Source organism: Prinia subflava, chromosome 1, assembly GCF_021018805.1.
Source record: "Prinia subflava isolate CZ2003 ecotype Zambia chromosome 1, Cam_Psub_1.2, whole genome shotgun sequence".
Lineage (NCBI taxonomy): Eukaryota > Metazoa > Chordata > Aves > Passeriformes > Cisticolidae > Prinia > Prinia subflava.
In genome coordinates, this window is record NC_086247.1 from 147,899,786 (window position 1) to 147,921,361 (window position 21,576).

The 21,576-nt window shown below is 40.8% G+C and overlaps 1 protein-coding gene across 1 annotated transcript in view; it reads left to right on the forward strand.

The window, feature by feature from the left end:
• RHEB (Ras homolog, mTORC1 binding) overlaps positions 1 to 21,185 on the forward strand; it is a 39,063-nt gene extending 17,878 nt beyond the window's left edge. The window contains exons 2-8 of the mRNA XM_063416219.1: positions 494 to 565; positions 6,870 to 6,937; positions 10,000 to 10,082; positions 14,257 to 14,313; positions 14,414 to 14,461; positions 14,985 to 15,066; positions 20,167 to 21,185. Of these exons, the coding sequence (XP_063272289.1) occupies positions 494 to 565; positions 6,870 to 6,937; positions 10,000 to 10,082; positions 14,257 to 14,313; positions 14,414 to 14,461; positions 14,985 to 15,066; positions 20,167 to 20,259 (503 nt within the window). The 3' untranslated portion in view covers positions 20,260 to 21,185. The remainder of the gene's footprint in view (positions 1 to 493; positions 566 to 6,869; positions 6,938 to 9,999; positions 10,083 to 14,256; positions 14,314 to 14,413; positions 14,462 to 14,984; positions 15,067 to 20,166) is intronic.
• Positions 21,186 to 21,576: the final 391 nt, after the last annotated feature.

Here is a 21,576-nt window from a genome sequence, read left to right on the forward strand (position 1 = left end):
GTCTCAAGAATTTTGAGGTCATCCTTTTGTCATGGAAAATCTGTCCAGTCTCCTAGTAAAACAAAATTTGGCTAATTCTGTCCAAGTTTTCTCTGTGGTTACTGAAAATTATTTTGAATTTTACTTCCTTCTTGACACAAAAACGTTCCAAGTATATCAGTTTGTCAAATTTAGTTCTGTGAGGATTGTGCACTGCTGCTTTTAGATTTATTTTAAAGTGGAGGAGTCAATTAAATTATGCCCTGTTAAGACAAAAGCAGAACACATGCCTACTAGCTTTTGCACTGCTTTTTATATGTTCAGGAGACCCAGTTACTAGAAATAGGCACTTAAATAAAAAATAGGTCAGTTGTCATGTATAGATAGTTTAAACAAACCACACGGAGCTCATATTGGATAGATAGAAAATTAGTGTATCTGCTAGTAAGCAGTGAAGTGATAACAACCTGAAGGATTTGTTTCATTCCAGATTTTTCTTTCTGTTATTTTACAGGAAAATCGTCACTGACGATCCAGTTTGTGGAAGGACAGTTTGTTGATTCATATGATCCAACCATAGAGAACAGTAAGTAAATAACTGCCCAGCTCCTCTCCTGTGCCAAACTAACTTGTATCAGAAGCCATTGGAGTTATACATATAACTTACGTCGGTATTTGCATATTAACATTAAAGTCCAATAATTACCTCAGAAGTTTTCTTATTCTTTTAAGCCAGTGCTACATTATTGCAGCATGGAAATCACTGTGTGCGTATTTCTCCAAACAGCTGAACTTCTAACACTAAAATGAAGGGACACCTAATGAATCTGGTTAAAGTGAACCTCCTTGTATTTTATGTGTCTTGTTGAGCATCTGCTTCCCCCAATGTACTTGGGGCAGTCTAAATTCCTTATATCACACAATATGAAAATGTGTCACCAAGTACAAGTATTCCAGAGTCTCACAGAGGATCAGTATATTCAGATGAACAGAAAGCCAGCAATACCCATCAGGATAAAACCACTACCTTAGAAGGTAGACTATGTGGCTATGATAACATGATAATCTTTAATTATTCCTTTCCAGCAGCTGGATAACAAGGCTGGTACACGATCACCTTGCTGTAAATACTGGGTATTTGACTTCTTAAGTGTGGGGTTTTTTCTCTTAGTAGTTTTTTTAAAAATATTTTAGTGTCTTTGTGAGTAGCTGGCATAGCAGGTGAGTAAAGACACTAATGCTAAAAATGCTGCCAAGCGCAAAAAGTCATTTCAGAGGTTACCTGGCATTCACTGCAATCCAGCCACCTCTTTCTGAGCTTGCAGTGGCCATAAAGTACTGAACAACTGCAGTGCTGGGCTAACTTGATCATGTTGGTTTATTTTAGTCGTGTGGCAAATAAAAGTGATTTCATGATCATGGAACCCTGGGGTTCTTGTATTTTAATGACTTCTGAAATGCAGTGTTGTGGCACACATTTGTAGTGTTTTGAACTTCTGCAGCAGATGTTAAGCCTGTGTGATACTCTGGAAATTTGAATGAAGCAATCAGCAGAGAAAGATTTTTTTGGATATATATACGTGATATATAATTACAGATCAGTAGCTATCAGGATGTTTTAGGGTTTGGGATTATTTTGTTGCTTAGAATTAAAATTCAAATGCTACTTTTTGAGAAACTCTAAATTTGCTTTAGCAAGTCAGAGTGGATAATTTGGCCCTTGGTCTGAATGTTAGCTGTTATACAAATGTCATTAGTAGTAACACTGCATCAGCCTTTTTTACTTTGAATTATAAACCAGGTGTATCTTGAATTAAAGTTACTAGCAAAATACTGGAGTTTAAGTTTCTGTGTTTTAAATCTTAATGTCACTTAGGACAGGTTATTTTTCACTGTCTGTGCCATATAAATACAAATTATTTAAAGTAATCTTTTAGTTTTATGCAGCTACATGTGAATGAATAAAGATTGAGAGAGATGGGGTCGAAACCTCTACAAAATATTGAGTCGTCTGTGTCTTGTTGTAGGATTTTGACACGTTGGTACAAGATTTGTTGTGTTTCATCCTTTACCTGTTGTAGCTGCTGTTGGTAACTCTGTGGTTGTCTGTCTCACAACTTCAGCATTTCTGAACTATACAAAAATACACTGTAGATGAATTTTGCCTGTATTTGACTCTCCTAGTCTGCACTGTTTGCTTGATCTGAGTTCAAAGCATTGAGCATGTCCTGGCCATGAAGACTTGTTGGGAGGGGGCATCTTGAAAAGCCTTAACTTTTCACTTGATTTCTTTCTTGTTTGGAAAACAAACAACATTATTCATTTGGTGTAAGTCTTGTGATCTGTGGCATGGCTGAAGGAATTTGCGTTCTTAAAGGTAGAGAATTGAAGGGTCCTTCTGACATCAGAAAACGTTGCTGGGAAGTAAAGGTTGAAAAGATAAAATATATGCCCTGGGGCTCAAAACAGTGGGAAATCCGTCCCATCTTTAAGCCTCAGAAGGCCTGATAGATAATGTCTTAAAAATGCTTCTGTGAGGGACAGACAAGAGAATACATTTTAATTTAACACTAAAATTTTAATCTTATAGAAAAGTTTTTAAGATGGATGTGAAACTAGTTTTGATGGGTTAAGCATAAAATAATTCTTCTGACCTAAAAATGTAATACATTAATTTTTTTTTTCTAAATATAAGTCTTTGTTCAGTGAAGTCTTTGGACACTCCCAGCACTGTTTCTGATTCTATGTAGGGTCATAAGATGCAAAGTACATGATCAGCTCTTAAACTTTTCCTAACTCGTGATTTCACATTTGCTGGACAATGTTGGCAAAAAGGGTTGAAAACTCCAGATTCTTGTACTAGGGACAATGTTGAAGAATGTTGCATTTTTATAGGGCATTCTAGTAAGTTGTAAAACCTTTTCAGTTTCATCTGGTTGTTGGGTGTACACATGTAACAAAACTTGGAAATGAAAAAAATATGTGGGAAAGGATAGTCCAGCCTATGGGATTTCTGTTTCCTCTCCAGAAAATTATTGTTGATAATTTGTTACAGGATTCTACCAGCAGTGAAGAAGGGGTACCAGCAGTACTGCTGGTAATGCAATCTTTCTAATTTTTGTCTTCAAATAATAAAACTTGCATAAAATGTTGACTGCAAAGCTAAATTGTATGTAAGGCAAGCTGTAGTCAAGCTCTTACAGGAACAAGCTGTGTAGTTCATAAGCCTTGAGTAATAGGAGTAAGAACTAATATTTTAGAAATTTCAGGTTTAAAGTGTGGAAATCGCTACCTTTGGAAGTAATAAAAAGAAAAAAAATAAGGTGCTTTAGATTTTGCTTAGTGTTTGTGAAGATTAGGACAGCTTCACTGCTACATTTTCCTTTCCTTGTATTACATAAGCAAGGAGCATGTTGAATTCAGTTGCTTCTTCTAAACTTGTGTGTCAGGAAGAATAATTTGTATCCTTTTATGGCAGCAGTGGAGGTAAGAGATAATTGTTTCAGGAAAGAGACTTTCCCTGTCAGAAGGGCCCAGCTGGAGTGACATCTCAATGGGTGGCTGTTCTTGAGACAGCCAGGTTGAGAAACGAGTGGAACTACTGCTTGCAGGAGTGTTGGAAAGAAGAAGGATCCTCAGAGAACGGGAGTGTGTGCAGGGAGTCTGTGTGCACACTGGGCTGGATGGGGCACTGCAGGCAGATCAGCTCACAGGAACTAAGACTAGTGCAAAGTAAAATGCAACAATTTTACAGGAACAAAAACTAGAACCTGAATTTGAAACTCAAATAGGTCAGAAGGAACAGGTAATGAAGATGTGCACTTAACTCCCCTCACATCATCTTTGCAGTGATGTCTTGTGTTGCAAAGTAGATGACTTGACTGCCCAGGTCTCAAATGTGTCCTTCAAAGCCTGCCTGCCTCAAAGCTTTTTGATTTTTGTTGGGTTTGAGTTTTAGAAGGCCTTCTAGCAGTGTTTCACAGCTCTGTGGTCTTCCTTTCTCCCTAAATGGCCTCACTAGCTCCCTGAGAAAAGGAACATCTTCCCTCATATTTCTTACCTCCATCCCATGATTTTTTAACACAAATGTGAGTAGAGGCATATTAGAAAGGGGCAGGGGGCTGGAGAACCCCTACTAGTTGTGGAGGGGGCTCCTGTAGGTTTAGATGAGTCTGACAGAGAAGGTTCAGGGCTAAACTTCTACACACACCTTGGCAGCTGCACTGGAAGCTGAACTGTGCTTCTGCTCAGGAGCTGCTGGTGAGCAGCCTTCTAAGGGGTGCAAGTGAGGCTTTGAGGAAAACTAAAAATAGCTCTGTTGCATCCCACATCTCAGTGTTGTGAAAGATGTCCTGGTAGATCAGTGGCAGGCACTGGCTTTGGAATGCAGGCGAGTGGAAAGGGATGCAGGAGGTGCTAACCAAGGAACTCTTGTGAGGTAGTTGTATTTAGCTACCAGCCATATTATGGCAATAATGTTACAGCACTCTTGTACCTCTCCTCAGTACCACTGTTGATCTGAAGGCCTCTATTTCTTTGCCTGTTGTTGTTTGGGGGTTTTTTATCATAATGGCTTGTTTCCACAGCAGCTGTCATTGAGCTGCACGTGCAAATCATTTCATTCATGCTGGTCTAATTGCAATGTACCTGATCTCAGGTAACAATGATCACTAGAGTTACATGTTGCAAGGTGTAAGAATGTCCTGTTCCAAAATCCGTGTTCCAGTTGATGAGCATGGTTTGGAGATGCTCACATTATGATTTACTGTCGGGTCAGGTCTGCTGGAAAGTGTCCTTGGCCTACCAGGAAGAGGCAAATTGTGCAGGGATCATATTGTTGTTTGTCTTTTGCACAAGCACAGCAGAAGTCCCAGGATGATAGGTTATGGAAGTGAACGCTTAGGCTGGATCAAGGCTTTTCACAAAATTAAATTCTTAACCAGGAGTGTTTTTAAAAAGCTTCAGCAAAGAAATGGAAGTCATTAGTTGAGACATCACTGAAGCAGATTTGTCTTCACACAGTGGGCTCTGCTTAGTGCTGCAAGGCTCTGCACTGCACTAACAGCTCTCCTCACCAGGCTGTGGTGACTCCTTCACTGTTTCACTTCTCCTGTCTCTGTCACACTCTGCTTTCAGTAATGATGATGACATCGTTGCTGTGCCTCTTCTAGGCTTCTAGAATAGTCTGAAAAAACCTGCCATCTGTCCCTTTTTAAATATTAACTTCATGATGCCCTTGAAGCTACTTTGACTGCAGAGTGCTTTGATGTGTATGTGGAGTGTGAAGATACTGGAGAGGCTGTTAGCTGCACACACCTGTAAATGCAGTGTGTCTCCAGAGGAGTCTGTTTTCCCTCTGACTGCAAGCAGTGATATTGTATATAGCAACGCTGCCTGCTAACATCTGTTCAAAGTTTGTCCCTATCATAGCATTCATCCAAGGCAAAAAGCCATTGTGGATCTGTGTTTCATAACCTAAAACTTTTGTGCAGCAATAACAACAGCATTTAGACTGATCTGAGGGTAGCACACGTGCTAAACTTTCTTAGGGGATAACCAGGGAAAGGCAGGAGCTCTCTTTGAGGCTCCATTTCAAGTGCCAGTTGCTGATTTTGTAATGGAAACTATAGGTACACTTTACACTGTTGATTTAGACACTGTTAGCCTGGCTTTGCTGTTTGAACTGCTCCTTTTTTTCAAGGATTTGATTTATGAGGTGGGTTGAAACCTCCAGTTTCAGCTATTTCAGCCCACTTATTCAAGATAATGCTCATATTGTGGGGACTTGACAGAGTGACGAGCTTTGGCTGGGAGGAAGAAGGTTGGCCAACTCCATCTCCTTCAGGTGTGGGCAGGCACTGCACAGTGGGGTCAGGAACGTTCAGCTGGGCAGCTTTGGGAAGCCCTTGGCCAGTTCAGCTCACCTGAGTGACCTGTTCATGTGACTCTGTTTCCCTGCTCATCACTGCAGCGGCAGAGGAGGTTTCTGAGAACTGGTACTAGTTGGGAAAAGCACCCCAACTAGAGGATAACACAGATTTTACTCAGTGTATCATTTCTGTCCAGCAATGGTGTTTGGAGTGTGTCTCGAAGGCCACATGAGACCTCCAGAGCCGGCTTTGTGTGCTCTGGTTGGGACATTATTCCTGCAGGAGCTGTGACACTGTTTGCTTTTGCAGTTGCATAACACAAACACTGAGTAAGATTCCTCAGCTCCCAGAGCATTGGCATTTCATGAATCTAGGGAAGAGCAGCAATTCTCATCACTTTTAGGGACTGAATGTACTTTGTGACTGGGGACTGCATAGGCTGGTAGCTGCAGCAAATGTGAAAGCAACACGATGAACTTAGCTAATTGTCATCATTTAGGTTTAATATAATCATAAGTTCTGTGTGTTTTAGCCCCCAAAGATTTTTCCTTTTTTTCAATCCAGATCACTTACTTCATGGTGTTTACATTTAGGAAATTGATCTTGCTAAACTGCTTGAAAAGCAAGGAAAAGATCCTATAATTAGTTCAAACTCAGCTTTGATGCCAATTGAATTTAAGTGTCTTGTGTTACCACAAATTACAGTTGTCTGGATCTTGTAGAAATGCCTGCAAATGCCCCTTTTTATTCCTCTTATTCCCTCTTTCCTTTTAAAAGTGCAAAGAAGAAACTGCTGCATCCAATGTGAGAATCATCTGAAATCTTAAATTTCTGAGTTTTGCTATCTGCAACAGACTAGTTAAAAATACAGTACCTGCTTAGCCTTTTATTGCTACTTAAAAACCTGTAACTGGAGTTCTTTTTCTTCATGCCTTGGCTGATGATAGCACAGATGAGTGACATCTGATCTCTTCTTTGTGTGTAATTCTGACCTGTTTATGTATTTCTTGTTTGTTCTAGCTTTTACAAAACTGATCACAGTAAATGGCCAAGAATATCATCTTCAGCTGGTTGACACTGCTGGCCAGGTAAGTTTCTGTCTTTGAATCTTTCTTCCAAGTTAAAACAACAGGTATTCATACTGCTGTTGAGCTAAATTAGTAGTGACTGTGCATTCAGAGGTGAAAGTTAACTTAAAATTATCCTGACTTGTTCAGTCACTTAAGAACTTCTGTAGTGTTTATTTAAAGGTTTTGGTTTGTGTTTTGTTACTGGGTTGGTTTTTTTTTTTTCCTATCTATTGAATAAATGTCTAAAAAGGGGAAGAGGAAACTACCTGAACTCTGATGTCCCAGAAGTTCATCAGTAGCTTGTGATATTTACAGAGTAAATGAGCAGTCTTGCTTTGAATGAAAAATGGCACTTCAGTAAACCATGGGGAAATTTTTCATGGCTTTTTCATATTTGTCTGCCCCAGCTACACCACCATGACTTGTATCCATGGAGCAGGCATGGGGAGCAGACAGATTCATGTGGGTGGTACTTACTGAGTTAGCAATAAATGCTGCAGTTTGTCTGCATTTTAGCGTGGTGGTTCACGTGTGCGTTGAGCTCCGTGACAGGGAGGGAGGAGGCAGGGAGCACCTGCAGCGTGCTGGGAGCTTTGGGGAGTGCAGGTGCTCATTATTTACAGGTACGGGTGTTCATTACACAGAGCTGCTTAGCTGGGCCCATGCATCTTTGGAGAGACTCTATATTAGGAAAAAAACCTCATCAGGGACCACTAAACCCCTGTATTTTTATCCTGAATTCTTTTTTTTTTGCTTACATGCTCTTGCCTTCCATGATCTCATACTATGCCTTTGGGTTTTTCCAAACTAAGGGTAGTGTTAAACAATGTTAGTGTTGTAAAGTGCACTGCCAGTACTTAAGGCTTTAAAGCTGCAGGATGCCTGCTCATAGCTGGGAGAGTGTTCAGAGGAGTTGTAACTTTCTAGGTATGTTTGATTGCTTTCTTGGAAGAGAGCTGTGTGACTGGGGAATAGCTATGCTGTATTTATGTGGTGTCAGCCCTTGGTGCTCATCAGCAACCTCTGTAATTGCTCAGACGTGTCCAAACACAGCACTGCCACACGTCCTGGGGCAGAACTGCTGGATGGGGAATGCTCTGCAGAGGAGAGGCAGAGAGAGGGGCAGGCTGAGGAGTGTGAGCAGCAGGATGAGCTCCATCGGTGTCACTGCGTTACAGCTCCGATCGTGTAGCGTAGGGAAAAAAGAAAAATTCCTCTTTGAGGAGGGAATTGCCTTCTGGGAAGGCAGTGTGACTCACCACTAACATACCTCTATTGCTGAGGATTGATTTAATGTTGTACAGTACTGTGGAACCTAAATAGCTTCTTTCCCAGCCTGTGGTTATTTTCAGATTTAATTTTTCATGGGATGATTTGAACTTTGATTTCTGGCACACGGAGTTAGAGGGGAGAGATGATGTTGGGCTATGGAAGGTGTGGCTTGGGCAGATTTCTTTCTCAAGTCTGTCTTGCTTAATGGCCCGTAGGGAGTCCTCATGTGTATAGACCACATCAAGTGTTGTATTGCAGATTTGTTACATGCTTTTAAAAACCTGGCTATGGCTTGAAAAGTTGTAGCAACATTGTTTTATCACTTGACAAATTTCTTAATTTGACCCCTGAGTTGCACTGAGCATAGCAGCTTTCCTTCCGTCTCCTAACAAGCTAAAAATAATCATAAATTAGGAACGGTTGAGATTATGGCACTTATTTTTCTTGGTATTCCTCCTCTGTCCTGTGCCTCTTTTCTTTCCTGGTTATTTACTGAGGTTTGTGCAGTTCTGTTCAACAGGGTTCTTGATGTAGGGTCACAGAAGAGGGGTATAAAAGGAAATCTTACCTAACACCAAATTCCAGCTGGGGCAGTCCTTGGAAATTCCTGGTAAAGTCAAGCCACTGCAGAGTTGCACTTTCACCTTTTTTTACATAGACTTAGCTCTGATCCCTGCTCTGTTGACTTTGGGATTTCACATCCAACTGGAGTGGCACTTTGACATTTCAGAGAAGATGGGAGAGGGCTGCCCTCAGTGTGTAGCAATAAAGGCAAATGAGGGCAGCTTTGCCAAGTGTTATTCTTTCAAACTTTTTTTTGGTTGGATCTGTGTAGTTGATTTATAAAGAGTTTTCCCTCTTCTGCCATTGAGGGAAGTTTGATTCCTTTTGGCTGTCTAGATTTAAGCTGTGTGATTGCGCTGCTCCATCTGTTCAGCCATGACAATAACAGAGAGGTTATTTGATCTCCAGCTAAAATTAACATCTTCAAAGGCACAGGTTTAACAATTTGAGAACTCGTACATTAGGAAGTTTGACTCTTGTGAAAATGGAAACATTTCCTGGGAGTATCTGTTGGAACAGGTTTTTAACATTGGATTTATAATATTTGTGTTGCATTGCCTGCAATATGTCAGTCTGTTTTGTTTGCCTATTTGGTCAGTCCCTTTTCTAGAGGGGTAATAAATTCACTGAGTAAGTTTCTGGTGGTTTTGTCTGGTTTTTTTTTAAATTTACGTAAATACTTATCCTATAATGTAAGCTTATAGTTGTCATAAAGCAACTAATAACTGTATTTTTTGCATTTGGTGAACATTAGTTAGTAAGCCACGGTTATTCACTTTGTACCCCATTCTGTAGGTTATTTAGATATGATCAGTATCACTTGAAATTACAAACTGCTAGATCCTGTTGTCAGCTGTTGAAATTAAGATTTTGAGATGTATCACCAGCAAGATAAGAGGCACAATTGCTAATTAGTGGTGAGACAGAGTAGATGTTTTGTACTAATACAAACAGATAATTAAGGAGAGTAAGAGGATTGGGAAGAGCTTCAGCTCATCCATAGTCTTACAGGGAATAAACCGTAAAAGCTGTAGATTAAATTGTAGAGTTTACAGATGGACTTTTAGCTTTCTCTTGGTTTGGTAAGGATGATGCATATGACATTATGATGAAAAAATTGTGAAAGTACTAACTATACAAAATGTCTTAGAGGTATGACCAACTTACCTGATGTGATGTGATGTGATGGCATCAAGGTCTGAACTATGGCACCCTTAATTTGCAATGCAATATTCCTTCCACAGGATGAATACTCCATATTTCCTCAGACGTACTCCATAGACATCAATGGCTACATTCTTGTTTATTCAGTCACGTCAATAAAAAGGTAATAAAATCTGTTTGTATTCTTCTCTTTAAATATTTTCTGGGTTTAGCTCCTGCCTCTGCTATATTTTATGTGTGATTATTTCAATGAATCTCTCTCCCTTAGAAGTATAGTAGGAGTGAATACTAATGTTTTTTCAGAAATTTCCTCTCAGACCCAAATGTCACAGGCACATTGCAGGCTAAAGTGCAAGGTACCATGTAAGAAATGAGACAGTGGTAAACTGCTTTGTTTTGAGGTGTAAGTGAAAGTACAAAGGATCATTTCAGAAATAAGTGGAGTTCATTGCTCTTGCATCAGACACAAAGGCAGATGTAAATACGAAGCTGAAGGGCACTGTACATTTAAATGAAATACCCATTTAGTTGCAAGATCAATCCTTCAGCCTTGTAGCTTTTACAGTACTGAGATTCCTCTGACTTCTTGTATTGATTAATACATAGAAATTAACCATATTAATGATTAATTAATCATAGAAATATTCATATAAGCAGCAGTAGATGACTTTCAGACTGTAGACCCTCTCATGGTGTGCAGCAGCAAATAATCCTCCCTGAAGGTTGTTCCAGAGTATCCTTCTTGTCCTTCTGTTCCCTGTCCATAGTCCATCGTACCTGGAATCATGTGAGACACATCAGCCTTTGGATGGCTTTGTCATCTCTGTTATTTCCTCCCTTCCTCTGGCCATCTTGCTTTGTTTAAATACTGCTTATCCTTGAACAGGTGCTGATTTTCTAATATTGTACAGCATCCTTATTAGGTCAGCTGAATATTTTCTGAAATTTCTGTTTGAAGAAAGTTTGAAGATTAAGACCTTAGACCTTTCAGTTGCATCAAGTACAAGAGAAGTTGATGCTTCCCTTCTCCTTTCAAGGCAGCTGATGAGCTTTTTACAAGTGCTGAAGTGTTTCATGTATTTTCCTCTGAATCAAACAGAACTGGTCGTTTCAAGCTCTGTGATAGACTGTCATAAAATACAGGTAAAGCAACTTGCCTGTTGGCTCTTTTTCCTTCTCAAAGGAAGGATACAATCTGGTTATAAACTTCTGCTGCTTGCAAGGTCTTTCATGTTGAACAGATTTCACAGTTCTTCATTCTTGGTTTTCATCTTCACTTCTGAAGTAGAGAAGGGCAAGCACATGTTAGGCTTTTATGTGTGTCTAGAGATACTAAACCCCCAAACTCTGTTGGGTCTGGGTTTTTTAGTTAGAAGTTCAGTGTTGGTACTGAGTAACCTGTATGAAGTAGGAGTCAGTATTCTCTGCCTTGAGTAGGCAATGCTCCACTCCTAAAGCAAATACAAAAAAGTTCACTGATAAATGGGTGCTGTGAGGACAGAAGTGCCTTAGACTGAAACCAGTGTGCATCACTCAGAGGATTCTGCCACCTGTGCTGTTCCCTGTTTGGCAGCTAAAGGACATGTTCTTTCTCAGCCACTCCAATTGTTGTTGCCTCATGATGTCTTGAGCTCACCAGGTGAAGAATTGAACACATGTTCTGTGGTAGCATTCAGTCTGTTAAACCAAGTTATGGAAGAATACAAACAGGACAGACAGAGTTAAGGCTGTAGGTCAAAAGTCTTCATCAGTATTTCATCTTCATTGGTTTGTTCCAAGTTTTTATTGTTGTTGTTTCTTCCTTAAAATTTTGAAGTGTCCATGGTCCTGTCTTGTTCAATTCCTTATGTCCCGTGTCAAGACAGTGTTTAGGTGATAGGAAAGATCTTTCACAGTACTCTGGTAGCTTCGATGACTTGCCCAGACAATGAGATCACAGTCGTCATCTGTCCTGACTTCTGTCAAAGTGCCTGTATTGATCCAGATATTGATCCAGCTGGGCGAGAGCTTTGACAGCAGACTTAATAGAAATGCTCTTTTTAAAGTTATCAGCTTCCCTGCTAACCTCCACTGGGAAGTTTAAATGTGACTTGAATGAAAGCTAATGCCCTACATTTTTCATATTCCCAGGCTCTCAGCAGCAAGGTCACTAGAAGGCTTTTGCTCTAGTTCAGCTTAATTAAATTCCAATTTTGTATCTTGCTAGGTTCCATGATTTTGTGTAACACATTTATCTGACAGCTAGCAATGGGGTTTTTTTTGTATTTCACACATTGAGCTGTTTGCTGTAACCCATTTGCTTGACAGAACTGGAAGGGACATCGTACACTTTCCAAATCTCAGTTTCACAGTTTGATGTGATGGTGCTATTTTTGGACTGGTCAGTCCTTGCTCCTTTTTGTCCTTGCTCTTTTCAACATTATTAATTTGGAAAGCTTTCTAGAACATTAACTGGCCAAGCCAGTTTCATTCCTGGCAGTTCTTAGCAACTCGTTTCTGTGTCAGAATTGTGTTGGAGTTTAAATAGCACTTCTGCGGTTTCCACCTTGGTCTGTTAACAAAGATCAGCTTTTTATTCGTAGTATTTTCACTACAAAAGGAGGCTTGTGAACAATCTTAGACAAGCAGATAGGCACCCAAAGGGAGGCAATGGAGAGCCCAGGTTCAAGAGCACGTGGCAGCCTTGTACACAGGAGCCCCAGGCAAGGGCTCGCCAGGGTGCTGTGCTGTGGTGTGGCATTTTTCTATCTTAGCTGGAAACAACACACCGAATAGGGGAAAGGAAATAGTGATTGTACTGTCCTAGGGATTCAGTTAGCCTGTGGATAGGGTGCCAAGATCTTTCTCCTTGCTTCAGACTGAGAAACAGTTTTGTGGTCTGTAGCAGATGGGGTTTTTTGGTAGCATTTTTATTGTTTCAGTTTGCAGGGTCACGTAGTTCTGTTTGTAGCGATGCCTCTGGACTCTGTCACAGCCACGCTCCATTCAATTCTTATTTTCTTAATAACTGTGAGCATCCAAGATGAGTTCTCAAGACTAAAATTTCACTAATACTCTTCCAGCATAAGCTCCTTGTGTCCCTAAAGTCCTTTCATTGGTTCCACATTTTCCACAGTGCAATCTGTAGTATCCTGCTTGAGTTACCAGTAGCAATGTGCCAGACTAAGTCACACTTCTGTTTACAAAGGACTCGTTTTCTTGATAGGATACACTGAAACTATGAGCTAAGCATGGAAAAGCATTGTGTTCCACACAGTCTCAAATATTATTGCTGGAGTCAAACAAATTGACCTACTTGACAGAAAATCCATCTTAAATGTGGTAGAGTTTATTGTTCTAGAAGTGAGAGGTTTTACTGCTTTGAATGGTATTTTTAGGCACCAGGTCTTTGCTCTGAGCTGGAAGTGTGTTTGAGTGCTGCTCTATTTTTAAGAGTTTCAATTCTAATTGAAATGCAGTGCAAGTCAAGACACTGCCTGTAGCTAACAACCGTGGAAACTGGAAAAGTTTGGTCCCTTTTCTGTTGTCTGGTTGCATGTCTCATCCCTGAGCCTCTCTTAAGTTATGCACTTCATGTACCAGCCTTTTTTCCATAGTGTAACCAGAGGAGTGCAACATCTGCTCTTCGACCCTGTTTATAGCTTGTTCTCAAAAGTACTGAATGTCAAATGCAGTGGATTTTTTTTTAGTGAGGTTTTTCACTTGATATTCTACAGTACTGCTTCTTACCTCCTGTCATCCAAACTTCACCTACGTGGTGGGGAAACAAACAAAGAGTATTTGAATAATCACTCTTTCAGTGCCATCTTGCAGATCAGTTTACTCACTTTCCATAGAAAACCAGGATTTTGGCTCCTTTTGGCTTTTACATAAATAATAATTATATATGAACTAAATGTTCATTAAAAAATGTGTTCTTTTAAGATGGAGCTTGCTTAACTAATTACTTTTTCTTCCAATTTGCTTTAATTTGACATATTCATCCAGGGGTATTGGACTGCAGCAGTTAGATTTCTCACTGCAGATACAAACCAGATGAGAGGTGGGAGGGACTTGGGGTGATTCTGTGTTAGATGCATCAGTCCTGGGTAATGTTATTTATCTCTGCAAATACCATAACTGGTGAGGCTGTAAGGGTAGGCTCAGGCTGGTCTCTGCTGCTGCTGCGACCAGTTTGCTGTTGTTACACAAATGGGTAAGACTTCCAGCATCTTTGTAGTTGTACATACATAGAATAAGTTTTAAACACAACCTACATATGCATTTAATTGCTTGTGTATTGGGTATTGAGGATAAACATCAGAGTGCATGTGTGACTTCATCCCTTTATTTTGCAGTTTTGAAGTGATAAAAGTTATCCATGGCAAGTTATTGGATATGGTGGGAAAAGTCCAGTAAGTAGTGACACTTTCATCTCATTTCATTGCAGGCATGTTGCTAGTACTTTGTTCAGTATACTGTAACTGTTCTGAAGTTCTGAACTTTCTTTCACAGAATACCCATTATGCTGGTTGGAAATAAAAAAGACCTGCATATGGAACGGTATGTGAACTCCAGAATGTGGGAAATGCAAGGCAGCAGCCCACATTCCTGTGGCTGCAATGTGCTGGGTTTGTTCTGGCTTCCCAGAGCTAAAATCAAATTGTAGGTTAAAATAAGTTACTGGCAGAGGAATTGTGTCCAGAATGTGAACTACGAGCCATGAACTTCTGTTGTAATGTTGATTTTTGCTGTGAGGGTCCAGGGACAGTCATTTAACACTCTGGGTTTTTTTCAAAGTAAGTAACAGAAGTGTGTTTGTCACAGCAGCAACACCAGATGATACTACAGATTATGAAAACAAAGCAATACTTTGGGACAACTGCTCTTCTGGGTCACAGAGCAGTTTTACCTGGCCCAGAAATGCATTTGACAGCAGCCAAAAGCAAATGCTTTGGATCAGACTTCACAAGACATTCCTATTACAATGCACTTAAGTGCTTTGGTACTCTGAGGTATTTCTTGACATATCAGATTCCAATTCTTCTGCAAGTTATAAGAAACATATTTTTCTTTCTCTGATCAGGGTGATCAGCTATGAAGAAGGGAAAGCTTTAGCAGAATCTTGGAATGCAGCTTTCTTGGAATCTTCTGCTAAAGAAAATCAGGTAATGGATTTAAGAGTCACTTTATTCAAATAGCAGTGTAATGGATGACTCAGAGTTTTACTAAATAAAGGAAGCTAAAATATTTGCATGCACTGTACAGATATTTTGTGTAGATGGAAGCAGAACGGCTGTCTGCACTCAGGTTTATATACACAAGTTTTTCCCTGCAACTGTCAATGCGAGGAGGAAATGAAGAACTGAAAGTTCAGCTTCACTGAACATATCAGAACACTTAGTGACAAATTAAAACTCACATCCTTGGGGTGGGTGGAAAAGGTTACCTTAAACCTCTGCCAGGAGTGTGTGCTGCAGAGAAGTGGGTTGGTGTAAGAGGATGAACCTCGTGTTTTAAGGTGCTGGGCAGGCTCAGTCTGTCTAATGGGGGAGTAATCATTTTGGCTGATGTTTATGGTCAACAATTCTACAAGTTACTTGAGTAAAGTTGGATTTTTCCCTGAAAGAAAAACTTGGATTATTTTTTGCCACCAGATATGGAACACTTGGAGTTAGTTTATCAGTATTTCTGTTTCTGGCTAAGACGTGTGTTAACCTTGTCAAAACTGGGTATGAGGGAAGCATGAAATTTCTCAATATCTTCTCTGTATGCTGAAGAGCTTCAAATGCATACCAAAGGAAATTAAATTGACAGTGTAAAGAATAAACCTGTTAAAAATGTCTGATCTTTTTTTCCACCCTTTACTTTAAATGACTTAGTACTTCTGGATTAGGCAAAGCTGTTGCCTGTGCTCTTTTTCATTTGGCATATGTTCACAATGTGTAACACCACAGCAATTCATATCCAGCAGAAGAATAGCTTACTGGTAACTTTTCTGGAGTTCTTATTGTTCTTGAACCAAGAATAAAAAGGTTATGTTTATTTATGTAAAGAAGCTACAAGCTTTGTAGGATGCTTGGTATGTCCTGTGTGTTAACTTGCTGCACTGACAAAGTCCTCTGTACTGCCATGTATTTGTGCTCCTGTATTAAGTTAAGCTGCCAGCTGGAGTTTATATCTCAAACATGATATCCTTCAGGGAAATAAAATAGCAGTTGTATGTCAGATATTCAAAATCCTGGACAGTCCTGTACAAATCCCACCAAAAGGATTCAGAGGTCCTGTGCATCCTGGCTGTCAAAGGTCTCCTCTCTGCAGGATCCTTCAGAACGGTGATCACAGGTCGCTGTAGATTCCATCCCTCTGGATTTTGCAGCAGGTTGTTAGAGGCAGGTGCCTGAATACAATTCCTGCTTCATGCCTGCTCTATAATACACTTGGTAAATTTGTCCATCCTCAGAGGTCTGGCAGATCAGATGTCACTTCTGAGGCGGGTGCCTGCAGCGTGGGACCATCCCTCAGGCTCCCTGGCGTGTTTCCTTTGGAGGCTTGGGATATGTGGAATAAAGAGTGAAGGAGCCCAACACTGGCACAGCTGCCTCAGTCTCCTCACACATCTCCAGCTCTAAAGAGGTGAAGGATTGAGTTTTGAGAGCCAGGTGTGGAGTCTGGAGCTGTGGGGTGCTGGGGAAGAGGAAACACCGGGCATTGTAACATCCCTCCCTGTGAGTTGGACCAGGAGCACTTCTGAACTAGTTTGGGTTTTTTCCTCCAACTCCTAATCTGACAGGATCGAAAGAGCTGACACACAGACTTCTGTCAGGACAGGGCATCTTCTCTTACTGTGAAACTGTTTTATCTGGGAGGTAAAAAAGGGATTGTTTTGACCTTGGTAACAAGCTGTGTTGTCATTTTCCTGGTACTGTGTTCACCTTGCGTAAGCCAGCGTTACTGGGAAAAGGAGTCTGTTGGCACTTTTTGCATTGAAGTTCATCCAAATAATTACCTGTACTAGCTTGGTACTGCAAATGTAACTTGATCATCCAGATTAATTCCAAACTTCTTCCAAAAGTGCTTCAGCTTCTGTTTGCTTAACAGAAAGCTGTTTAATTCTTAAGGCGTGAGCTAAACTGGATGAGGGATTGGAACTTGAGCAGAGAGCTCAAACCTTCTTGACTGAAGGTACATCTGTTAATTCTCTCTGAAACTAAGCCCATCTGTATTTGGAGGATTTGGAGCAGAAATGTGACAATTTCAGATGTGCTGGTCTGAGATTTGTTGTGTACATGTTCTTCACAGTGGTGAGGAGAGGGCGTGTCCCTGATAGCAAAGGCTCTTTTCCCCCTTTTCTACCTCCCTGCTCTAACCCTCCAGCCCCCCAAAAATCCTTTTTGGAGTATCTGTGAGAGTCCAAGGAGTCCCAATTATACTGGGCCAGTAGAAACAGTTCTATAGGTTAATTTAAACAAACTATGCCTATTCTGCCAAGAGTTATCAAAAGGTAACATGTTCCAGAAGTGGCATGACTTGGAGTAGATGGGAAGTGAGAGAGGCAAAGATCAAAGCTGCAGTGATGATAAATGATGGTGGCTGGCAGGAGTTCTCAAGGTCAGATAGATCTGAGTCAGTGCCAGCTCCTCCAGACATGGGTGACCTGGTAGGACTTTGGGAGGAGCCTGCATATCACCAGCACATCAGTCAAGGGAAATCCCTGGGCTTTGGGAAGGCAATCCTGACACTTAAAGGAAAAGACCTCTCTGAGATGACTGCTGGGCTGTTACTGTCATGTCTTCTCAAGCTGCTTAATTATTACCAGGCATGTTGTACTGCTTTGGCTTCAGAAACTTCAAGTTCTTTCTTGTGGAATTCCCTGTGCAGTGTCACCTAGGCAGTAGCAGAGTGCTTCACCTTAATACCAGTGCAGTAAAGTCACTCTTGGAAATACCACCAAAATCCAAAGTGGTCTTAAACCCAGATGAAGCTGGAAGCCAACTTCTACTGGAAGAATTTAGGAATTAACAAGCAACTAAATTGTGTTCATCATGCCTTAGATAAATTGCAGAAGGAGCAAGGAAGTAGCAAAAAGTTTGCTTCTTACCACAATGGAGCTCTCTTAAAAAGCAATTGCTTGGTTGTGTGTCTTTTTTCAAGGACAGCTTCATCTTTGAGTTGAGAAGATGCACTTGGTAAATGCTTCAGAGTAGTTTGGAATCCAGGGATGTGACATGTTTGGACTGGCAAAGGATGTGGCAGAAAAGCCCTCTTTTACCTGGCTATCCTTCAAATTCCTGTACCCATTTCTGTGCTGGAATAAACCAGTAGTGAGAGCAGCTGAGAGTTTCCTCTCTGAAATAATAAAACAGTTGCCAAAGGGTGACTCTGGCACCGTGGGCTGGGTTTGGGTGGTTGCACCTTCCTGCTGGCTGCTGGCAGCACATTCCCAGCTCGCTGGCCATGCAGGGAATCTGCCTCCCCAGCTGCTGTCCTGCCACACTGAGGGCACATCTGCAGCAGCAGCAGCAGCCTCTGGTGTCCCCTGCTCGCTGCTGTGGGCAGCAGGTGTTGCCTCTCTTCTGTTTGCTCGGGGAGAAAGGTAGAGGGAAAAGCCAGATGGCTTCCTGTGGGCTAGGTGTGACCCACATTCCATAATTGGACCATATGGAGGCACATGCATGTAAAGTCTGGCTGCATCCTTTATTCCTTGTCACGAAACATCCTTCTGTGTTGTTTAAATGCTCAGTCTAAAACTCTTGAGCACGTTTGAGCTGAATTACAGATTCTGAAGCGTTCACTGTAGGACAGTAATTAAACCTTCCCAGTGAATATGTATTTTCTGTGAAATGAATTAACAAACCGTGTGAACACCTACATCTCTGTGCTTCAAACAGCACTTCTTTGACAGGGAATGTGCAGCTCTTTGGTTGACAGAATAAATTGTAGAGGTTTTTTAAGGGCTGCTGTGAAATGTGGGCAAAAAGAACTTGTGTATTAAAATGAAACCATTGAAAATTTCTCCTCTAAGGAAACGGCGGTGCCGTATGTTTGTAAATCAGTGCATCACCAGGTTTTGATTAAGGGAAACTCTTCATTAGTGGAAGCAGTTTGATAGCAACTGCAGTCCTGGCCATGGTTCTCCTAAAGTCTGAATTTGCCCAGGAAATGTGTTGTATCATTACTGAACTAACGAGCCACTTCTGTCAGGTTCTGTTGGGACTGTGGGAAACTCCATTATAGGGAGGAATACCCTGTTTTCCAGCTGGTGAAGTACTTGAAATAGTTCCAGAGATTGTACTGTGCACAAACAGTATAAATGTGGGAAACTTTAACATTAAGTCTAATCTTGTTAAGATTGCTGTGGGGCTTCAGTCAATGAGATTAATTTGGAAGCGATCCAGTCAAGAATTATATCTTGTGGAGGTGGAAAAACATCTGTTAAATCAGAATATGTAGCCATAAATCATAAGCTGCTCTTCAGCCTGCTGGTTAAAACCAACAAAACCCCCTTTTTAGTCTCTTTCTAGCATGACTGTTTTTATATAATGAATATACTTTCCTGTGCTTGGAATTCCTGAAGTGGATGGCCAGAGGTTGGAGCAAATGGCAGTGTGAGATGGTCAGGAGACTTCCAAGCTGAAGATTCACATACTGAAGCTCTAGTCATGCAGTTTGGGCTATTTAAAATGTAACTCCTTTTCTCTCAGGAGGGCTTTATCTAAGGATATTGTTTAATATTGGTTCAGCCTGTGCTTTCTGCTCGTGTCCTTGCACCGTGTCCAATACTGATCTAACTCATAGGGACAATGAGAAAATCAAGAGCAGTAAATTCACTCCTCATACTGAGCTGAGCAAAGTCAGTGTTGAGAGCTGAAAAATCTGCTGCTTTCTGTAATTATTCCTTGTCTTAAAGATACTGAGAGCAAAGGGATTGTTTTATTCTCCGGAGCAGCACAGCATCCAAACCTCCCGTGCTGTCAGTCACTCAGGGCAGGCTCCCCATGCAGAGTAAGGTGATTTACAGTGATGAGCTCAGTTTGTGCCTGCCCTCCCTGCGAGGATTGCTGTGGATGGGGGTGTGCATTCCCTTTGACACTGAAATGGCTGTGTGTGCCCTCCTCACTTTGGGAATAAGCATTGGATGTGCATTTATCTGCTGATGTAGTTTATCTGCTGATGTAGTTGGTGGAACTGCTAACGATCTTTTAGTTACTCTTTCAGTAAGTGGGCAGTCCTGCCTGCCCTGCTAATGGTGTGCTCTCTCTTTGCAGACTGCCGTTGATGTCTTTAAGAGGATAATTTTGGAGGCAGAAAAAATCGATGGGGCAGCTTCACAAGGGAAGTCTTCATGCTCAGTAATGTAATTCCACTGCAGAACCTGAAAACACTGGGAATACATTCTACCTGAAGAAGCAAAACTGCCCATTATCTTTAAGGATAAACTATGCTTCTTTTTCTTTTTTTTTTTTTCCTTTTTTTTTTTTAATTTTTTTTTTTCTTCTGTTAACCTGAAAGATAAACAGTTGGTTTGGAGCCTTTCCCTTCAGATTATGTTAAACTCTGACTCCTGTGCAAATGGCTTCACTTCCATTTTCAAATTTTAAGCAATCATATTTTCAATTTATATATTGTATTTCTTAATATTATGACCAAGAATTTTACTGGCATTAATTTTTCAGTGTAGTTTGTTGGTTAGAATAATCATCAAAATGATGCATATTGTTACACTACTATTAACTAGGCTTGGATATCAGTGTTTCTTTGTGTTAAATGTATACTTGTAAATAAAATAGCTGCAAACCTTAAATGTTCTGTTTATAATTTTTCGTTGATTACTCCATATCAACTTTTTTTTTTTTTGGTTTTTTTTGTGAAAAATGTTCACCTGCTGACCTTAAGAGGAGGCGTGAGATCCTTGGAGCCAATGGATTGTTTGACTCTTGCTCGGGAAGTTGTTTGCGAGTGATCCCAAACGTTTTTGCTACTGGAACTCCAGGCTGGCCAAGCAGCTCTGCTTTGCTTTGTGCCCGGTGACGGGAAGGAGAGACAAGTGGCAGCTTTATTTGGAAGGGAATTCCTGGGTTTCAGTCAGAACCTGCTCTGTGTTTTTCCTCTGTAACCGTTGAGTGAAGGGTGTGCAGAGTTCCCGAGTTCCTGCGCTGCGGACTGTTCACGCGGACTTGTGACTGGGAGTGCTGTCAGGATGGAGTGGATTTATCCAGGTCACAAGCATAGACTTGTTAAGAGAACAAAAAATGTCATTTAAAATAAATTGCACGTCCTGAACAAATCGGTGTGGGCTGTTTGTCGTGAATTCCTGTGCTCCTGCTGGAGGTGAGCAGCCTCCTGCTGCTCGGCCATGCACAGTTCAGGGTTCCTGCACAGCTTTCCCTGACCAGCTCCAAGCTTTTCCTTGGCTTTTGGACTGGAGGCTTAGCAAGCCCTAATCTCTCAAGTCTGGAAACAAACTACTTACAACTATATATTTAAAAAATTTGCAGTTGACCTACTTAGTATTGAAAATCCAAAACAGTAAAAACAAACAAGGCTGACTTGGGGAACAGCTAATTAAATGAAGTGTTTTGCCTGCTTTTTTTGTGTGCATTTGAAAACTTAATTTCTGACAGGAGAACATAAGAAGGGAAAATTTGGAGTGTTTTTGGAACCAGAATTAGCTTTTA